Source organism: Petaurus breviceps, unplaced genomic scaffold (assembly GCF_028583685.1).
Source record: "Petaurus breviceps papuanus isolate PSGF00001 unplaced genomic scaffold, PetGlider_PUasm1.0 379, whole genome shotgun sequence".
NCBI classification, from domain to species: Eukaryota; Metazoa; Chordata; class Mammalia; order Diprotodontia; family Petauridae; genus Petaurus; species Petaurus breviceps.
The window spans coordinates 2,918,141-2,934,354 of NW_027186303.1; the positions used below are offsets into that span (position 1 = coordinate 2,918,141).

The window sequence follows — 16,214 nt, forward strand, 5'->3', positions numbered from 1 at the left end:
AATATGAGGGCTGCTCAAAAAGTTGGTTTACATTCATTACTAGTGCATTACACGGAACACAGTAATTTTATTGGTCACACAATACTTTGTTAGGCATGTGTGGCAATCCTGTAAATTGGATCAGCTGTGACTGCACTATTTTAATGAAAGATGGCTGCTCTCCTCAAAACGTGGTCCCCAGATGAACTCCACACTGGGATCTAGTTTTTAAAGGAAAAAAAAAGAAAGTGAGAGCTTTAGGAGAGAGGAGAGACAGAGACAGAGAAATGGAAGAGAGACAGAGAGAGGTCAAGAGAGACATAGGCAGAGAAATGAAAAAGAGAAAGGGAGGGAGAGACAGAGAGAGAGAAAAGAAAAAGGGAAGGAGGGAAAGAAAGACAGAGAAGGAGGGATGGAGAGACTACATAAGAAAAGAACAGTAAGATGCTATTGAAATACTTGTAACAATGGCCCTCCTTGCCATGACATTAATTTCTTAGAAACACATTTTAGGGTTACTTACTACCTGTGTAACTCTGGGCAAGTCACTTGACTTCCTTAGTCCCTGGTTTCCTCATTTGTCGAAAGGGGCTGGGCAGAGGAGAATGTGAAACTTCGGAAGTTTTCTCCTGGCTTCTACAGCTACATCTATGATCCAAATTCCCCAACTCCTCCAGTCACTGGATTGAGAAACCTTGAAGTAATGCTTACTATCTTAGCTAAACTTTGCACCTTCCCAACACCCAATAAAAGTAATATGCAAACAGTTGGTGCTAGATAAATGCATGTTGAATTAAATGCTTTTGAGTCATCCCCCCATCCCAGTCCCACCAAATTGTCCTCTTCTTAAATCCTAAAATTTGAGCCACCTTACCTAAGCAACCTACAGCATTCATTTGCCATACTAGCCAAGTTTCAAAAATTCCTCCCTACCCTAGAAACCATCATAAGTCAAGTTTAATTTTGCTATTCTCTCTCTGGATTGAGGCAGAAATGACATGGGTAGAGCATAAGACCTGTATTTGAATCCCACTTCAGACACTAGTTTTATGACCCTGAGCAAGTCACTTAACTTACCTGAGGCAGATGCCTGTTTCCTCATCTGGAAAAGAATAATGATGGCACCTATCTCACAGGGTTACTGGGAGGGTCAAATGAGAAAACATACATAGAATATTTTGTAAACCTTGAAGAACTATAGAGGTACGAGCTGTTATTATTACTCTCTCTTTTCTATAAAATTATAACCATTCTTTAAAATCCAGGAAAAACATCTCACCACATTATTATGATGCTTCAAGGTTTATAAAGTACACAATTACCTTGGGGATTAGTTACAGCTATTATGATATCTGGGAAGCTAGGTGGCACAGTGGATAGAGTGCTGGGTTTGGAACAAGTAAGAGTCAAATCTGGCCTCAGACACTTACCAGTTGGGTGACCCTGGGCAAGTCACTTAACCCTGTTTGCCTCAGTTTCCTCATCTATAAAATGAGCTAGAGAAGGAAATGGGGTTTTCTTGCCAAGAAAACCCCAAATGGGGTCATGAAGACTCAGACATGACTGAACAACATTGTCACCCGCATTTTGCAGAGAAAGTGGTCAGTGGATGTCCACAAAGTCAGTAAGTAAACCCAGATCTTCTGACTCCCAGTTCCCCAATCTCCACCAAGTCAGACCTAAAGAATGCCATGCACACTGACCTTTCTGATTTCCCAGCCTCTCAACGCATCACACCCACACACCTCGAAATGACCAGACCTTTGGACACTAGGTTGCATTCTTCCTCAACATCTTTTACAGAAGCATTTTATTCCCGGCTGGTTTCCCACATAGGCTGAAATATCACCAGTTACCTTGGCCATCTCTTGTCTCCCCAGTCAGAGTATAAGTTCCTTGAGGTCAAGGAAGACAGTCATGGGCTTCTTTTTTCTTCCCCACAAGAGTAGGCACACAGTAAGCACTCAATCATTACATAATGAATCTAACCTAATTGTTTTAGTCCTAGGACCAATTTGGCAGGGTCCAAGTTCCCATGGGTCATCCTTTGCCCAGTCAATCCCTTTATGTAAAACCCCCTGGGTCTTCCCTTAAAAAAACTGATCAAAATGAGCAGTAATGTAAAGTTTTTAGACTTTAGAATGAGTCAGGGTTCACTGATTGAAATCCTGGCTGAGTGACCTTGGTCAAGTAACTTATTTCCTTGAACCTCAGTTGCCTCCTCATGTATACAATGAAGGATTGAACTAAATGTGCCTTGTGAGGTCCTTTCCCACTCTAATCTATGATTCTAGGATGCTATGTATGAATTGAACTAGATGGTCCCTACCAATTCCAAGCTCCTACAATTCTGTGATGGCAAAGTTCATTCATGCTTTATTCCCACTAATCATAAGTTATGGGAAGCCCATGACTCAGGAGGGGATGAAGAGAAGAGACAAAAGACCAGACCAAATATGATGAAAAGATGCTAGGTCACAGTAATTCAGTTCAGCTTGTTGCATTTTTTATTTAACCTTAAAAAAAAATCCGTATCCAATGAAAAATCCACTTTGGGTGAGTTCTCCAGCTTTTTCCCATGTGCTGCTAAGCTCAAACAAACCAATGAGAGAAAACCAATTTTGGCTGGAGCCTTCAAACGCACTGCACCAATTAAATTATACCAAATATATTATTATACCTTTGAAATGGCTTTCAGACCAATAAATTAAAAAAAGACAAATTCAAATAAAAAAGTCAACTTTGTATTACAAAAAAAAATAGAAATTAAATAAAAATCACAACACTGAGTGAAACAATTATGTGCAGTCAAGTTTTTCCTTTCTTTCTCTCTCTCTGTGTGTTGTCCTTTTTTAATCTTCTAGGAATGATAACATGCCAGTAAAACCCCTACAGAACATTTCCAGTCTGACAATAAGCAATCGATCATTCATTCACATTTGTACTTAAGAGAGCAGGTCTGGGTAACACCCCCCCCCCCTCCAATTTCAACCTGAAAAAAATGTTTCTGATACCTGGACCAGCTACTCAAACATGGAGGCCATTCCAGGTAACCACACTTTGATCCACCTGGCATCTCAAAGCACTTTCTGAACATTAGGGAAGATTTGCAGCTCACCCATGAAGGGAAGGATTGGTATACCCATTGGGCAGATGTGTAAACGGAGACACCAAGGAGTCTTGCTTAAGAGGGATGAATACCTGGAACACCAGGTTCCCTTTCCAGCATCATTAATTCCATGGAAATTAATTAAACATCACTCCTGTGAGGACTGGTTAACAGGCAGGCTAGAATCCAGCAGAAAAGTTGGCTGAAGGTATTCTCCACCATTTCCAACTTCCCTTTAAAAGAATCCATGAACTTTTCTGCCCTGGAGTCATAGGTCTTGGGTTCAGAATTCCACTCCTGATAACTACCTGTGTGGCCTTGGGAAAGCTACAACCTCCCTGGCCCTCAATTTCCTCACCTGGAAATATGGAGGTCACACTAGATGGCCCCTGAGGTCCCTTTGGCTCTGGGTCAATGATCCAATGATGTATTACTCATGTGATTTTGGACAAGTCTTTTAAATTTCTGAGGCCTCAGTTTCTCCCTCTGTAAAATGAGGGATCAGGCTAGATGGCCTCTGAAGACCCTTCCAGCTCTAAAGTCATCATCTTTGCCCACAGAATGGAATACAGAAGTACACTGGGGGTGAGGGGTAGAGGAGTGCTAAGAGGGGAAGAGTACATGGGAGCAAGATGGTACTTCAGTGGGTTTGGAAATACATGGAATCAAAGTCCTTTGAAGAGGATTAACAGATGTTTGGCAAATTTAAAAAGGAGGTGCTGAAAGTGATGGGCACATCTGCAGCCTTTGTACCTGAATCATACAGAGCATTTCTTGACCAGGCCAGGCCAAAGACAGCTGGCAGCAAAGAAGGCTTGGTATATCATTTGTTGCATTTGTGATGTACAAAATGGCACAAAGGGAATCTACCAAGAGCCTTTGGCCCAGGGGCATGCACTTTTAGGAAACATCCATTTTCTTGGTTAAGTGCATGTGGGAGGGAAGGGGATCAATCCAAAGAAGGGACAACAGCATTAGGGTGTGGTAGAAAGAGCATGGATTGATTGGCTGTCCTGAGAACTGGGTTCAAGTCTTGCCTCTCTGGCTAACTCTCTGTGGGACATTGAGGAAGGCACTTCACCTCTTGATATGTCTGATCCCAGCATCCTTTCTGGCTCTAACATTTTATGGGGCTGAGCCCCATTAGCTGGCTGAAGGAATCCAGGGATGATCTAAAAGGCAGAGACTTTTTTTTTGCTTTTTTTTTTCTGGGCATCCCCATTGCTTAGCACAGCGCCTGGCATGCAGTAAGTGCTTAATAAATGCTTCTTGGTTGACTGGTTAAGAAGGAAGCAAGGCAGTGCCCTCCTGGTGAGGAGACGGATGAGTTCCGGATAACATTCTTCATGCTCCAGAGTCTGGGGTGCATCCTCTTTCATCTTCCTATGCCTTCCTCTCAAACAGCTACATCCTCCCTCATTTCTATGCCTCTCAGAACCTTGCAGTTTTCAATGATTGCAATTTGTCCAGGCCTGGAGACGCTGCAGTACCCTCCCAACTACAATAACCCACTGGGAGGATGGAGAACCACTGTGAGTTCTACCTCGGTGTTCCTGAGTCCAACCCTCTAGGCTTCTTCCATTTCAGGGTCCTGAATCCTAACCATTCCTCCAACTGTTCCAGGCCAACTCCAGGCTTGGGAATCAAGAAGATGTAGGCTCAAATTCTCCCCCAGTCACCTACTACTTGTATGACCCTGGGCAGATTGCTTAATATGTCTGGTCCTCAGTTCCCCATCTGTAAAATGAGGGAATTGGACTCTGTGGCTTCTCAAGTTCCTTCTATTGCAAATCTATGACCCTACGATCCATTTCAGTTTCCATTTAAAAGCCCAGAATTCTGATGCATCCTCCAAGCTTACAACCTAACAAGTTACATTCTGTTTGGAGGGAATGCACATTCCGATGGCCCCTCCATTCCTTGACCCAACGCTACACCCTTCCCATATACTAACATTCTAGAAGCAACCTACTCTAACTCTCCAAGTCCTGTGCCCACCCCCTCTAGCAAGAGGGCACTGCCTGCAGACACTGAATACAGCCAAGTTGAACCCGTTAACCTTTTGGAGATTAAAGACATGAAAGTGAATGTCTAGTCTAAGCCTGGGAGCCTGAGAGGCAGCATTCCAGTTAATACTGCGACCTTAGAAAACATTGATGTCTGTTCCTGAGGTTGAGGGGAGTTAGTTCTCAGTCATCTAGGCTAATACCCAAGAGACTGCTCCCTCCAGCTTTATGTCTGCTGCTAATTTTACTCTCTTGCTCCCGTGGAGCCTTTTCTCAGAGCTAGGGACAAGTAGCACACCCAAGAGATTTTACCCTCTCTTTTCCCCCCACTGCTCCCCCAGCAGATGTGAGAATGGGGCAGTGAGATGGATAAAAAGGTGGTGGGCAGCAAGAGGGAATGGAGAGCATCCATATGGGGCCAGGAACCAAGCACTGGTGGTCTTTCCCACCAGCACCCAAAACACTCTTGTGACCAAGCTGGAGCTTTCTTTTGGGGATGACTATCAGGGCATTTACCCAGTAGTATCCTAGAGGCTCAAGTTACAGATGTTCCTGCTCCCAAAGGGAGTGAACTCAGATCATGGAGCAGGGCTCGGGGAGGGACCAGTCCCTTGGGAAGCTCAGTGGTTGGTCAAACTGACCCATTCCTACAAACTCCTAGAAAGAAAGCCTCATTTGGGACTGACTCTCCCCAGTATTGCTTTCTCCCCCACTGCCCTGCCCAGAAGCAGCCTAAATGAGATTTCTAAAGAGAGATGTCTCAGACACTCACGCCGGCTGTTGTGTCTTCAGAACAGATGGCATCAGATATATGCTAATTAGATCAAATGGGCAGGGCTTCCTTTTCATGCGCCCTGTGCAGTTTGGCATGCTCACGGGATTGGCAAAGGAAGGTCCCTCCAACAGGTTTTGAGATACTTGCTGCCAGTAAACCAGTAACCAGGCAGGTATCACCACCAGCACAAAGGTGATCCGTTGCTCCCCTCTGCCCCCTCCCTCCCCTCCCCATGCTCCCCATACCCACCCCCAGTCGCTAATTAAGTTTGTTGCAGATTTCTAGGGCTTTCTTATACACCTGAGTCACATCGTCCATATCTGTGAGCAGGGAGAAACTGTTGTCCACCATCCGGTTCCGATACCGTTTTAGGTACTGAGGCCGCGGCCGGTTCTGAAGCCCCTCAAAATCCTGGATCTGGAGGAAGTTTTCGGCAGAGACGCAGCTCCGGATCCGTTGCTGGGCCGGCCGGCTCTCCTGCAGGTCGAGCAAGTCAAAGGAGTCACTGGACAGGATGCTGTCATCGCTGATGACACTGGATGGACGGCTGTAACTCCGAGAGAGCCCCTCCCCTGGCACACCCCGCTCCTCCATGGATTCCAGCATGGGCACCCCAGGGCTGACGAGCGTGGAGTCTGTGCTACTGGCCGAGTACTTGCTACTGTGCTTCAAGATGCCCTTCCTCCGATAAGAGAGGCTATGGGGGCCCCCGCGGGCTGAGTCGGGGACACCTGGGGAGGGGAGGTTGCTGCCTCCTGGCATGTCATTGCTATCCAACAATTCGGACGATTCGCTCCGTTCTGGAGAGGAGTAGTAACCAGATTCTCTCTGCTGGGTCTTCTTCAAGATGCCTTTTTTGGGCATCGTTGCTGACTGCTTGGGTCCAAGTTTGCCCGCTCCCTCAGTCTCCACAGGGCTCTTCAGGGGTGGCCCTGTCCTACACAGCTCCTGCTCCATTTTAAAGCCTGAGGGCAGTGTGGGGCTGACCACCCCTTCAATGAAGCCAGCACTATGAGACCGGTGTTCACTGTTGCTTCGCTTCTTCAGGATGCTTTTAGGCCTCTTGGAGCTGGATTTGCATGGGCTCTCTGCTGGCCCATCCTGGCCCGATTGGGCGATGTCGTTTTCCTTCTTAGACTTCTTCAAGGATCTCTGCCTTTCCAGTGCTCCTTCCGAGGCCCCGGGTTTGGCTGAGCTCTTGCCTTTGGCCTCCCCCTCTGCTTGCAGGCCAGTGGAGCGGTGGTGCCAGTCAATGATCCGGGCCAGCAGTGGGGACTCGGAGTCCCTCAGAGTGTCACAGTCACATACACTGCTTCTGCAGCCCCAGTTGACCCACCAGTGGTTGGCGATGTCCTCGATGGTGGCACGGCGTTCGGGGTTGACCATTAGCATCCACCTGATCAGTCCCCGGGCATCTAAAGCCAAGAACAGAAAAGTCTCTGGTTAATGAAGAAGGTACATGTTAGACTATGAAGAATGAGAGCTGGGCGGGTAGATGATTAAAGAAGTGCCAGGAAGGAAGGCCTGAAAAAAAGCTTCTGGATCTGAAGTGAATCCAGCTTCAGGACTCATGCTTGAAGGCCCATGATCCCCTCAGAGCAATGTGTGAGTGGGTTATCAAACAGCTGAATGTTCTTCCATATTAGTGGAGGAATGTCATAGAGTTTCAGACCTTTCCATCAACTCTAGTCATTTTTTTTAATAGAAAGGGGAAAACTGGGCAGAAAGAGAAAAAAGGTTCTTGACCTAAAACAGGCCTATCAGATTCCTCCAGTGGGTATTATCCCCCCTCCCCCTACCCCCCCCAAAAGGAAATGCACATTACCAAATATCCTTTATCACTTGGAAGGAGCACTCATACAAACACACACACATGTGTGTATATGCATGTACATGTATACATACATATACACACACATATACTATTATTTGGAAATAAGAGGTAAAATCTTCCCTGGAGAAATGAGCCTGGGGCTGGGCCAAAACACACCCATGTATCAGAATGGGGAAACTGAGGTCAGTGGACACCTGCACAATTGTGAGGACTTTCTTCAGGGTTCTGATCCACTCCAGGAATGCAATAGCCAACTGGGGACATGTTGATACTTAGAGTTGGTATTTGGTTGGATTGGGTCATGGTTCCCTCTTTCATTAGCAGTCAATCACCTTTTCAATGTTTTTTTTTATTTAGAGGGTGGAGGTAGAATGCATAGACCTCCCAGTGAGGAAATTCTCATTCCAGTGCAGATTGCTTGGGTGACCTTAGGTAAATCACTTAACCTCTGTGGGCCTTAATTTCCTCAAGTGTGAAATAAAGCAATTAGACCAGGTCAGTAGTGCCAAAGTGGGAGGCCACATATTGACTTGGAAAATTACATATTCACATTATCTGTCTTCTATTTTATTGGGGGGGGGGGGGCGCTAGGTGGTATAAGGGATAGAGGACCAGGCCTGGAGTCAGGAAGACCTGATTGTGAATCCGTCCTCAGACACTTATTAACTGTATAGCCCTGGGCAAGTCACTTCACCCTGTTTGCCTCAGTGTCCTCATCTGTAAAATGAGCTGGAGAAGGAAATGTCAAACCACTCTGTATCTTTGCCAAGAAAACCCCAAATGGAGTTACAAAGAGTCAGCCACAACAGAAAATTACTGAAAACACAAACACACACACACACACTTTATTTTTATCTATCTTGTTAAATACTTCCCAGCTATATTTTAATCTGGTTCAGGTCACAAGGAGCTATATGTATTTGACCTGTCAGGACTCAATGACCTCTGACATCCCTTCCAACTTTTACTCTTTGAACATCTTCGGTCTTACAGAGAGGCCTAGGGCATGGAGACATTAAGTGACTGGCCCAAGATCACCCAGAGTGAGGGGCAGTACTTGAACCAAGGCCCTTGTGATGCCCAGGCCAGCTCTCGGTGCCATGCTCTTCCTCCCTCCCCTCTGGTTTTCACATAACCCACCTCCCACCTCAGGGTCAGGCAAGAGAACTGATCTGTATCAGGGCCTGCTCTCAGATTTCAATTTGTCTGCACTAACCCGCTGGGAAACTTCTGCTCTCCCAGACCTAGCTGAAAAGACCCTATTGGAACTTCCTGGAAGCCAGACAAACCTATCATATATCTTGGTTTATGAGGCTGACCTTTGGAGGTTAAAGGGGGAAAAAATAGTTCCCAAATTGGGGTCAGTTTATAGGCCAAATATTCCAGAAGCTAAGTCCCGGGCTGACCTCTGCCCCCACCCCTCCCAGTGGCCTCAGGCCTACAAAGTTGCTCCCAGGCTACCTTAAGCTAACCTTTTGCTCCTTATATCCTCTACCTAGAAGCCACAGCTGGATAAAGGAAGAGGTTTCTCTATAAGCTGACCAGAGTTTTCACCCAAAAAAACTTCAAGCTAGATTATATGTCAGATAAATTTAGACTAAAATATGTGATAGCTGCAACCAAGCAAAAGTTATTTCACAAGGGGAGGAAAATGGGGAATGGGGAAGGTCAATTGGTTAGAACAGCAGGGGAGGGGGCCTGCAGATGTGGTAGCTGTCACCAGCATAGGGAGGGCCCAGCTGCTATGACTTCAGCAGCCATCCCTGTGGCTGTGAGTAGAACCATAACCCCCTGGCCCAGCCCCTAATTCTGTGGCTATGTCAGAGTGACAAGGAACAGGGTGAGGGTCTAGAGAACCCCTTTGTAGGGGGCTCCTCTTAGATAGCTGATGCGCTTTGTCAGGGGTTTGAGAGGGAGGGACAGTTGGGAGATACACATGCTGTAATAAAATGATGCCCAAAGTATTAGGTGGGCTTGGCAAGGCAGCAATCCTGAGCCTCCCCAGCTGCCCTTGGCGGCAGTTCCCCCGACTCTGCTACGCACCTGAAGGCTGTGTGGGTTCCCGGTATTCACCACTGCTGATCTGGCGGATGAGATTCTTGTGATCAAAGCCATCAAAGGGCATCGTCCCATAAACCAGAGTGTAAAGCAGTACTCCCAGGGCCCAGCTGTCCACCTTGAGCAGAAGGATGAGAAGCAAGAGACTGATCAAAGGCCAACCCCAGCAAAGTTTCCTTCGACCACAGGCTCCTAACCCTTCTTGGTCCATGACCCCCTTCGGCAGTCTGGTGAAGCACATGGACCCCACCTCAGAATGTTTATAAATATATAAAATTCAGAGGATTACAAAAAAATTAAACTTTAATAGCCTAAAATTTCAAAAAGACTTTTGGAATACCCCATATGGTTATCTAATTATTTTTCAAACCAATGAAGATGAATTATTTCCAGTTCTTCGCTTCCAACAAAAAATGCTGTCATACAGATTTTGTTGTATATGAAAACTTTTTGTCGTTAATCTTTTTTTCCTTTTCCCACTTAATAATATTTTACTTTTTCTAATATTTTCCAAAGATAGTTTTCAACATTCATCCAAATATTAAAAAACAAAAACAAAAAACAAGTTCACAGAGTCCAGGTTAAGAACTTCTGACCTAGACCATTAGTAGAGCCAAGAAGCAGCTGGCCTCAACCCTATTCCCCCTTAAGACCCACAGGTTGTATTTAATAACTGGCAGGTAGTAACTGTCTATGATTTGACAGATAGATTTGACAGATAATCTCCAAAGCATTACAAGTGAAGGTCACAGGGGCATCCGGGAGGGAGGCCTGATTCTTCCCTTCAGTGAATGTGAAAAATAATAAGTAATCAAAAATTAGGCAGCTGGATGGGGCAACAGATAGAGTGCCAGGCCTGGCCTCAGTTTCCCCTTCTATAAAATTGAGACAATAATAGTACCCACATTAGAGATTTGTTGTGAGAATCAGATAACATATACAAGTGCTTTATAATCCATAAAGCCATTATATAAATGTTATGTCCATCATTCAATGCCCTTACATGTATGCTTCTGGTTCGACAAGTGACTTGCTCAGGATCACAGAGCCAGCATGTATCAGAGGTAAGTCTTGAACCCACATCTTTATAACACCAACGCTGCTTCTCTTTGAGGAATATGGCAGTCCCAAAAGCTAAGGCTTATCAATAGAAGCAGAGGAGCCAGGACTAGAGAGGTGGTAACACCACCATATTCTGCCCTAGTAATACCGCATTGGGAGCACTGTGTTCCCTTGTTTAGGAATGACATTGATAAGCTGGGGAGTGTGCTCATAGGGCAAAGAGGATGGTGAAGGGACTTTAGGTCATGCCTTACTAGGTGGACAAATGGTAAAAACACTACTCTGGAGTCAGAGCAATCACATTTATCACTTTCATGACCTTGGGCAAGCAATTCCAGCCCCCTGTGCCTCAGTTTCCTCATCTGTAAAACAAGAGGACTGGACTAGATCAGGGGAGTCTCCCCTTCTTTGTATCATGGACCTCTCTGGGCAGTCTGGTGGACACCTATGGACCCCTTCTTAGAGTCATGCTTGTCACCTACACTCATAATTGAAGAAATTCTCAATTTCAGATAAAGGTTAGTAAAAATGAAGATGTAAACGTTTGCCCAACTGAGCTCACAGACCCCCAAAATCTATCCATTGACGCTAAGTTGAGGATTTCTAGCCTCTGAGGTCCTTTCCAGCTCTAACACATAGTCTACATATAATCTTTGGGCAATATGGCAGCCCACAAAGCCAGGGCTAAGGCTGCCTCAATGGAAGAACAGGAGTTATGAGGCCAAAAAGAGAAACCCTAGGGAACATGCTGGCTGTCTTCAAGCATCTGAAGGGCCTCTACATGAATGGGAGATTAGATTGTTTGTGTTTGACTCCAGACAGAAGAACTGGGAGTGGTGGGTGGGAGTAACAGAGGCAAATTCAGGTTAGGTTTCAGGGGGAAAACATCTTAATGACTTTGACTGCCCAAAAGTGGAACAGGCTGTCTCCAGTGAGCTTCCCGTCACTGGAGGGCTTCAAGCAAAGACTGGATGGCCACCCATCAAGCCTGTTATAAATAGGACACCATTGGGATTGGAGCAGAGTGCCCTCATGGTTGGGTCCTCCAAGGGCTTCCTGTCCAACCCTCTCCTGTTACAGAGGAACAGAGACTCAGCTGTGAAGTGACTTGCTCAAGGTCACGGTCTTGATGTCCTCTCTAATTCTGACATTCAGTGATGATATGTGTATGTATCCCTACTGGTATTTCATCTTCTTAGCTTGAACCCATTGAGGTCTTTCTGGATCCTGACTGTCATCCAAAATAGCCTTCAGCTTTTGTGTCACCTTGGGCAAGTTCCTTAAACTGTCTGCCTCAGTGTCCTCATCTGTAAAGTGAGTTGGACAAGGAAATGGTGTCATTTGGGTCTCACGTCAATCTGTTTAAAAAAGCCTTGGGACACAGAAAGGGATAAGGGAAAGAAGAGCATAAAGAAAAAAAGTGTGTGTGTGTGTGTGTGTGTGTGTGTGTGTGTGTGTGCATTCCTCATCCATTAGAAGAATTCATTGAAATCTATTTTTGTATTTAAATTCTACCCATCACACCAGCCACATCACTTACCTCAGGGCCTCGGTACGGTCTTCCATTGACAATTTCTGGGGATGCATAAAGGGGGCTCCCACAAAAAGTCTGCAGAAATTTATCCTTTTGATAGAGGTTGGAGAGACCAAAGTCAGCAATCTGCAAAGAGAATCAAGACACCATTCTGCTCATTAATTCAATTCAGATCAATTCAGTTCACTGAGCATTCATTAAGCCCCACGGTGCCAAGTTCAATGGAATTCAGGCCAACGTTTTTGACATCTACACCCTTTCCCAACAGACACTGGTTGTCTGTTGGGAATGGCTCATTTCCCACAGGATCACTCCTCCTTTGGAGCACCAGGCTTCATTTCCATTTTCTCTCAAGCATTCTTTCTCCAAGAGAAGGTCCATTTGACTCAAGGAAAGTTACAGTAGGAGATAAGACACATATCCACTGATACATGTGTAGTTTAGATGGAGTCACTCAGTGGAAATTGATTTGTAAAAATCCCATGACCAAAAAGTTGGCTTCTTATCTGCCTATAAATAATCATGGCAAGTGCCTAATGACACATGATGCATAATCACTTAATTGAACATGTGTCTAGTAGAGTGAATATAAAATAATCGGTCCCCATTTACATGTTTAGTGCAGTTTTTAAGTTAAATATTATTTTGTATCAACTCCCATTATGGATAATTGGGTAAAATTTAGAGCACGGGTGTGTGACCTTGGGAGTATATATATAAATGAAATTAAAAACGTGCATCCCTCCCTTCATTTCAGAAGTGGGGAATTATAAGTATAAAATATTGCACATATGGTCAGCTACAGTTAAAGGGTTTGTTGGAATGCCTTTGCTCCTCTTCCTTTTTTAATGTCTGTTACTGGGGATGGATGGATGGATGGGTGGATGGATGATAGGGGAGGAGAAAAGTTACAGTTAACAAAAAGGGTCAATAAAAAAATGTTAAAATAAAAATAGAGCAACCACCACTGCAAAGAAATTGGGCACTCACTAGCTGTATGACCTGGGCAAGTCACTTAAACTTTCTAAGTTTCAGGTTCCTTATTTGCAAACAGAGGGTTGGGCAACTGACTTCTAAGACCCTTCCAGGCCTAAATCTATGATGCTATAAACTGAAAGGATCCTTAGAAGTTAGAACCCAACACCATATCTTTCTACACATGAAGAAATGGCAGCTCAGAAAAGCTAACTTAGCTGGAGTCACATGATTGGTAAGAGGGGATTTGAACCCAGGGACTATGATCTCCCAGGCAAACACCATGTACTTTCCATAATCCTTGGAGTTACCTATACTTTTGTTCCCTCGGAAAATCATGCTTTTCCATTTAGAGATTCATCTTCCCAGTCATATTTGTCTTTTGCCTTTCCTCTCTTATCACAGAGTCTGGCACATAGTAAGTTCATAATAAATGCCTCTTGACTGCCTTGAGGGCTGAATTCAGAATCAAGAAAAATCTGGGTTCCAATCTCACCAAATGCTCACATTTGTTGGTTGTGTAAGGGTAGACAAGTTACTACACTCAGTATTCTCAAATTTTCTTTTCTGTAAAATGAAAATAATAATAGCACCTATGTAACAGGGTGAGGATGGAATGTGATAAAACACAGAAAGTATTCTGCAAACTTTACAATGCTCTAGAAATCAAAGTTATTTTTATTATTACTATGGGTTTTCTAATTGTTGCTATTAAAAGGCAAAAGGGCAGCTAGGTAACTCAATGGATAGAGCACTGGGTGTGGAATCAGGAAGACTCGTCTTCATGAGTTCAAATCTGGCCTCAGACACTTACTAGCTGGGTGATCCTGGGCAAGTCACCTAACCCTGTTTGCCTCAGTTTCCTCATCTGTAAAATGAGCTGGAGAAAGAAATGGCAAACCACTCCAGTATCTCTGCCAAGAAAACCCATAAGGGAATTGGATACAACTGAAACAACCCAACAACAACAGCAATTAAAATGGAGCATCATTTCTTTACACCTACCCAAGGATTCCTTTGTCTCCCAGGGTGCCATATTGCCTCCCCCTCTCATCCCTGCCCCCACCTTCCTTCCCCTTTTTGTTAGCTGACCTGGGGACCATCTGCGGGCTGGATTCTCTAAGAAGCAGCTTCTGCGTTCTGAAACTTTTCTGTTCTGTCTGAGCTGTTTTCATGACAGTAAAATTTAAAAAACAATGAAAATGCTGAGGCTTGAAATTGGAGACTCTCTCCATGGTGCCCAAGCCTGATCATGCATTGCCTGAGACAGATTAATCATGCTGAGGATCCTACAGTCTGGGTGACCTTTTTATACTTCAGGTACAATGGTAATTAGCCACGATCTAGGGGTATATCTGCAGCATCACAGGATGCCAGGTTAGAGCTGGAGGGCAAGAAGGCATGCAGCCTAATCCTCTCATTTTACAGATGACCAAACTGAGGCCTGCGGAGGTCAAATGACTCACCCAAGGTCACACAAGAGGTATCATGTGATTATTATTAAGGCATCAAGGCAGTATGGCCTAATGGGTAGAGAGAGAGCCTCAGAGCCTGCCTCAGACACTATCTACGTGACCCTGAACAAGTGAGGGGAGAGAAGGCACGAAACTGAAGAAAAGAAATTCCCTCACCTGGGAGTTCCCCTCTCCAGTGAAATCAGACATCCTGCCCCTATGACTCTCCTATTAAGTGCTAAGTGTTTGCATGAAAAGAATCATAGGAGTCAGACTGAAAGGGACCTTAGGGGTTATCTCACCCAATTCTTTCATTTTACAGATGAGGAAACTGAGGAGAATGAAGCCAGATGACAGAGGGCCTTGATTAAGAAGGCATCAATGAAATCACTGGAGAAAGAGAACAGTGATAAACAGGAAGACCTAACTAGACATTGGTTAAAGTTAGGTGATGCCACAGCAGATGACCACAGGGTCATCTGGAGTCAGGAAGACCTGAGTTCAAATCCAGCCTCAGAAACTTACTAGCTGCATGACCTTGGGCAAGTCACTTTACCTGTCTGCCTCAGTTTCCTCATCTGTAAAATGAGGATAATAATTACACCTCCTTTGCAACAACCCTGGAGTTGTAAGGATCAAAAGAGATAGCATTTGGAAAGTGCCTAGAGTGGTGTCTGGAACATTTTAGGTGTTCAGTCATTTTTCAGTTGTGTCTGACTCTTGGTGCCTCCATTTGGGGTTTTCTTAGCATAGATGCTGGGGTGGTTTGTTATTTCCTTCTCCAGCTCATTTTACAGATGAGGAAACTGAGGCAAACAGGGTGAAGTGACTTGGCCAGAGTCTTCCTGATTCCAGGCCCACTATCCCATCCACTTCATCAGCTAGCTTCCCCTTGTCTGGCACACAGTAGGTGCTTAATAAATGCTTCTTCCCTTCCCCACCCCCCACCCCCACATGCAGCTCCCTCTCTATATGCTGAGGAGCTTTGGCCAAGAAATCTCCATTCCTACTAGTCCAGAGCCTGACTGGGATGCTGCAGACGCTTGGTTGCAAAGGCAGACACTAGAATAAGCCTATTTTGTTTTTTAAAAAAAGGAAGAAAGAAAAGAGAAATGTCAGTTGAATGAATGGAATGTCATTGAAAGCAGCTGGGGCATGATGGTTGTCTGAGAGCGCCATTCACTGAGCTCACATTGCACTTAATTACTGAAATTCCACTTTCTTATCAAGCCCCCTGAGGGGCTGGCAGAGAGCTGCCCCCTCAATCAGGGGGCCAATGAAGCCAGCTGGGGGTCACTCTGGAGCCCCACCTTCTCTAGGACGCCATGGAGCCCAGGGCCTGAGGCCAGGCGGGGGGCTTCCCTGCCCCGAATCTGTGTGTACACACACACACACACACACACACACACACACACACACACACACACA

General features: G+C 45.1%; 1 protein-coding gene across 3 annotated transcripts in view; it reads right to left on the bottom strand.

Moving 5' to 3' along the window:
- Nucleotides 1–2,447: 2,447 nt before the first annotated feature.
- NUAK1 (NUAK family kinase 1) overlaps nt 2,448–16,214 on the bottom strand; it is an 80,769-nt gene continuing 67,002 nt past the window's right edge. For 2 of the 3 annotated variants that reach the window (XM_069099401.1, XM_069099402.1), the window contains exons 5-7: nt 12,364–12,483; nt 9,747–9,879; nt 2,448–7,284 (exon numbers count right to left, since the gene is read on the bottom strand). In XM_069099401.1, coding sequence (XP_068955502.1) covers nt 6,128–7,284; nt 9,747–9,879; nt 12,364–12,483 — 1,410 coding nt within the window. In that variant the 3' untranslated portion in view covers nt 2,448–6,127. The remainder of the gene's footprint in view (nt 7,285–9,746; nt 9,880–12,363; nt 12,484–16,214) is intronic. The other variant, XR_011170478.1, reaches the window with a different exon arrangement.